Genomic DNA, 3,481 nt, shown 5'->3' with positions numbered 1-3,481 from the left:
TGGAAATAATATTATTTGCCTTGTAGTCTTGATACGATGATTTTAAAAGATCTAGCAGAATCCTGCAACCCTCACTCATTTAGCTTTCAGTTATCTTGCCTAAAAAGATTACCAACCACCAACTAACTTTATTTCATTTTATTTTATTTTGCAGTTTTTAGCCGGGGCCAGGTTTGAACTCGGCACCTCCAGTATATGGGGTCGGCGCCCTACTCCTTTGAGTCACAGGCACTGCCCAACTAACTTTATTTTAAATGACTTTCTTCAAAGGCCCAGAATGACCAAAGGAGTGTAAATCCTTGGAGAGACCCAAGAATCAGGGTATCGTTCCTTCTTCTGTACCAATTTGTCTCTGTGAATATTTCTGTAACTCTTTGCAAGTTGTGTCACTCTCAGTACCCCATTCCAGCCATAATGCCTGCCCAGAAAAGGCATGGAATAGATGTCCTTTAATGAAGAGTGAACAGGATCAGTCATTTTGAACAGGAAGGGAGAGATTCTATTTTTTTCTCATTGAGACAGAGTCTTACTTTGTCTCCCTCAGTAGAGAGCCGTGGCATCATAGCTCACAGCAACTTCAAACTCTTAGGCTCAAGCAATTCTGTTGCCTCAGCCTCCCCAGTAGCTGGGACTACAGGCGCCTGCCACAATGCCCGGCTATTTTTGTTGTTGTTGTTGTGGTTGTTGTTGTTTAGCAGGCCTGAGCCGGGTTCAAACCTGCCAGCCTCAGTGTACGTGGCCAGTGCCCTAACCACTAAGCTACGGGCATCCAGCCAGAGAGGAAAGATTCTATAGGATGATTTGCTTCCAAACCAGGGTTATTGGAGGGAGGAGAGGATTCTAGAAAGCTAAATGATCATTTTCCTTTGAAAATAGTTAGCTACCTGAAGTTCTGGATATAGGTATAATCCTCTTCTTTCTGTACTAGATGTGATTTCACAATTGTGTCTCGCAGTCCAAACTTCTGCATCGATAAAATATGAGCCTTGTCTGACACCGTGATCGTGGAGGAGCGAACCATGTCAGTAATTTCAGACTTGGATTTAGGCTGTCTAGAGAAAGAAAAACATTCTTTTTCATATGTTGATAAGTCTTTCATGGTAAAATAAACAAATACAAAGCTAGAAGTCCCCCCCCCCCAAAGTCCAAGTTACTTTGGAGGCTAAAATAAAATTCATTTACTAAGATGCCACTATTTCTATGTGAGATTTAATGAACTTATATGTTGCTAATTGCATAGTATATTGCTCCAGAGGGTTTTCAGATAATAGAGTCACAGAATCTCAGAACAGAAGAGGACTTTAAAGATAATTTAATGCAATTCCTTGATTTTCTTTCTTTCTTTTTTTTGAGACAGAGTCACAAGCTGTCACCCTGGGGTAGAGTACCATAGTGTCACAGCTCACAGCAACCACAAACTCTTCGGCCTAAGCAATTCTCTTGCCTCAGACTCTCAAGTAGCTAGGATTATAGGCTCCTGCCACTAGGCCCAGCTATTTTGTTGTTGTCATCATTGTTGTTTTAGGTGGCCCAGGCCTGGTTCAAACCTGTCAGCCTTGGTATATGTGGCCAGCGCCCTACCCACTGAACCGTGGGCGCCACCCGTTCTTGGTTTTTTTGAGACAAGAGTCTTACTCTGTTATCATGGATAGAGTACCGTGGTGTCAGAGCAATCTCAAACTCTTGGGCTTGAGCAATCCTCTTGCCTCAGCCTCCCAAGTAGCTGGGACTACAGGTGCCTGCCACAAGGCCCAGCTAGTTTTTCTATTTTTACTAGAGATAGGGTCTTGCTCTTGCTCAGGATGGTCTTAAACTCCTAAGCTCAAACAATCCACCCACCTCGGCCTCCCAGAGTGCTAGGATTACAAGCGTGAGCTGCCATTCCCAGCCAATTCCTTCATTTTCAAATGAGGAAAATGAAGATCAGTATCATCAAAGATTTGTCCAGCTAGGCCGGGCATGGTAGCTCACGCCTATAATTCCAACACTCTGGGAGGCTGAGGTGGGTGGACTGCCTGAGCTCACAGGTTCAAGCCCAGCCTTAGCCAGAGAGAGAATTTGTCTGTAAAAATAGCCAGGCATGTGGTGGGTGCCTGTAGTTCCTACTACTTGGAAGGCTGAGGCAAGAGGGTTGAGCCCAAGAGTTTGAGGTTGCTGTGAGCTATGACACTATGGAACTCTACTGAGGGTGACAAAGTGAGACTGTGTCTCAAAAAAAAAAAAAGATTTGTCCAGCTGGATGATGGCAGAGTATGAGATTAGAACACAGACTTCCTGGATAAGAGCAAAGGGAAAGCTAGGTGCTGTAGCTTATGCCTGTAATCCTAACATTCTGGGACAGGTGGATTGCTTGAGGTAAGGAGTTTGAGACCAGCCTGAGCAAGAGCAAGACTCCATCTCTCCCAAAAATAGAAAAATTACTTGGGCATTGTGGTGGGTGCCTATAGTCACAGCTACTTGGGAGGTAAGAGGATCGCTTGAGCCCAAAAATTTGAGTTTGCTGTGAGCTATTATGACACGACAGCACTATAGCAAAGAAGAAAAAAAGCAAAAAACTTAGCCCTGCCAGTGCTCTTTCTGGACCTTAGTGCTTCATGCAACAAGACTAACATCTGTCAGGTCCTTTGACTTAATAATTCTACTTCCACATGTCTATTCCATAGGAATAATCCAAAATGAAAAAAAAACTTTTTTGAGACAGAGTCGCAAGCTGTTGCCCTGGGTAGAATGCTGTGATGTGACAACTCATAGCAACCTCCAACTCTTGGGCTTAAGTGATTCTCTTGCCTCAGCCTCTCAAGTAGCTGGGACTACAGGTACCCGCCACAATGCCCAGCTATTTTTTGGTTGTAGTTCTCATTGTTGTTTGGCAGGCCTGGGCTGGATTCGAACCCACCAGCTCCAGTGTATGTGGCTGGCACCCTAGCTGCTGAGTTATAGGCGCTAAACCCCAAAATGAAAATTTATATTTCATTATTAGTCGTGTAGTACTGTATAATCATTCTATAAATCAAATGTCAACTTAAGCAAAATTTGACATATTTACCTAACAGAACCCTATATAACAGCTAAATGAACATTTGTTGAAGGTTACTTAATGAACTAAGAGATATAAAGTATTGAAAATGGTTTCTGACACTGAATAAATGCCACATGTTTGATATTACTATTGTTATGTACATATTAATTAAGGCTATGTAAAAATATATCTGTGTACCGTAATAACAGTGAATTGAGAATCATAGATGTGGCTACATTTACTTTTCAAGGATTATTCGTTGCTGCTTAAGTGTATAAATAAAATAATGACACAGATAAGAAAGTGAAGTTTAGCCAGCCATCAAGGCGGGCACCTGTAGTCCCAGCTACTTGGGAGGCTGAAGCAAGAGAATCGCTTAAGCCCAAGAGTTAGAGGCTGCTGTCACAGTACTCTATCCAGGGTGACATAATAAAACTCTGTCTCAAAAAAAAAAAAAAAAAA

The 3,481-nt window shown here is 42.5% G+C and overlaps 1 protein-coding gene across 3 annotated transcripts in view; it reads right to left on the bottom strand.

The window, feature by feature from the left end:
• The window catches only part of INPP5B (inositol polyphosphate-5-phosphatase B), a 73,077-nt gene that overhangs the window by 31,203 nt on the left and 38,393 nt on the right, over positions 1-3,481 (bottom strand). For all 3 annotated transcript variants that reach the window (XM_012804139.2, XM_023512166.1, XM_023512167.1), the window contains one exon: positions 885-1,052. In XM_012804139.2, the coding sequence (XP_012659593.2) occupies positions 885-1,052 (168 nt within the window). The remainder of the gene's footprint in view (positions 1-884; positions 1,053-3,481) is intronic.

Source organism: Otolemur garnettii, unplaced genomic scaffold (genome assembly GCF_000181295.1).
Source record: "Otolemur garnettii isolate 467f Iridium unplaced genomic scaffold, OtoGar3 scaffold00025, whole genome shotgun sequence".
Taxonomy (NCBI): domain Eukaryota; kingdom Metazoa; phylum Chordata; class Mammalia; order Primates; family Galagidae; genus Otolemur; species Otolemur garnettii.
The sequence above is the reverse complement of the archived record's forward strand: the minus strand, read 5'-3'. Positions and strand labels throughout refer to the sequence as shown.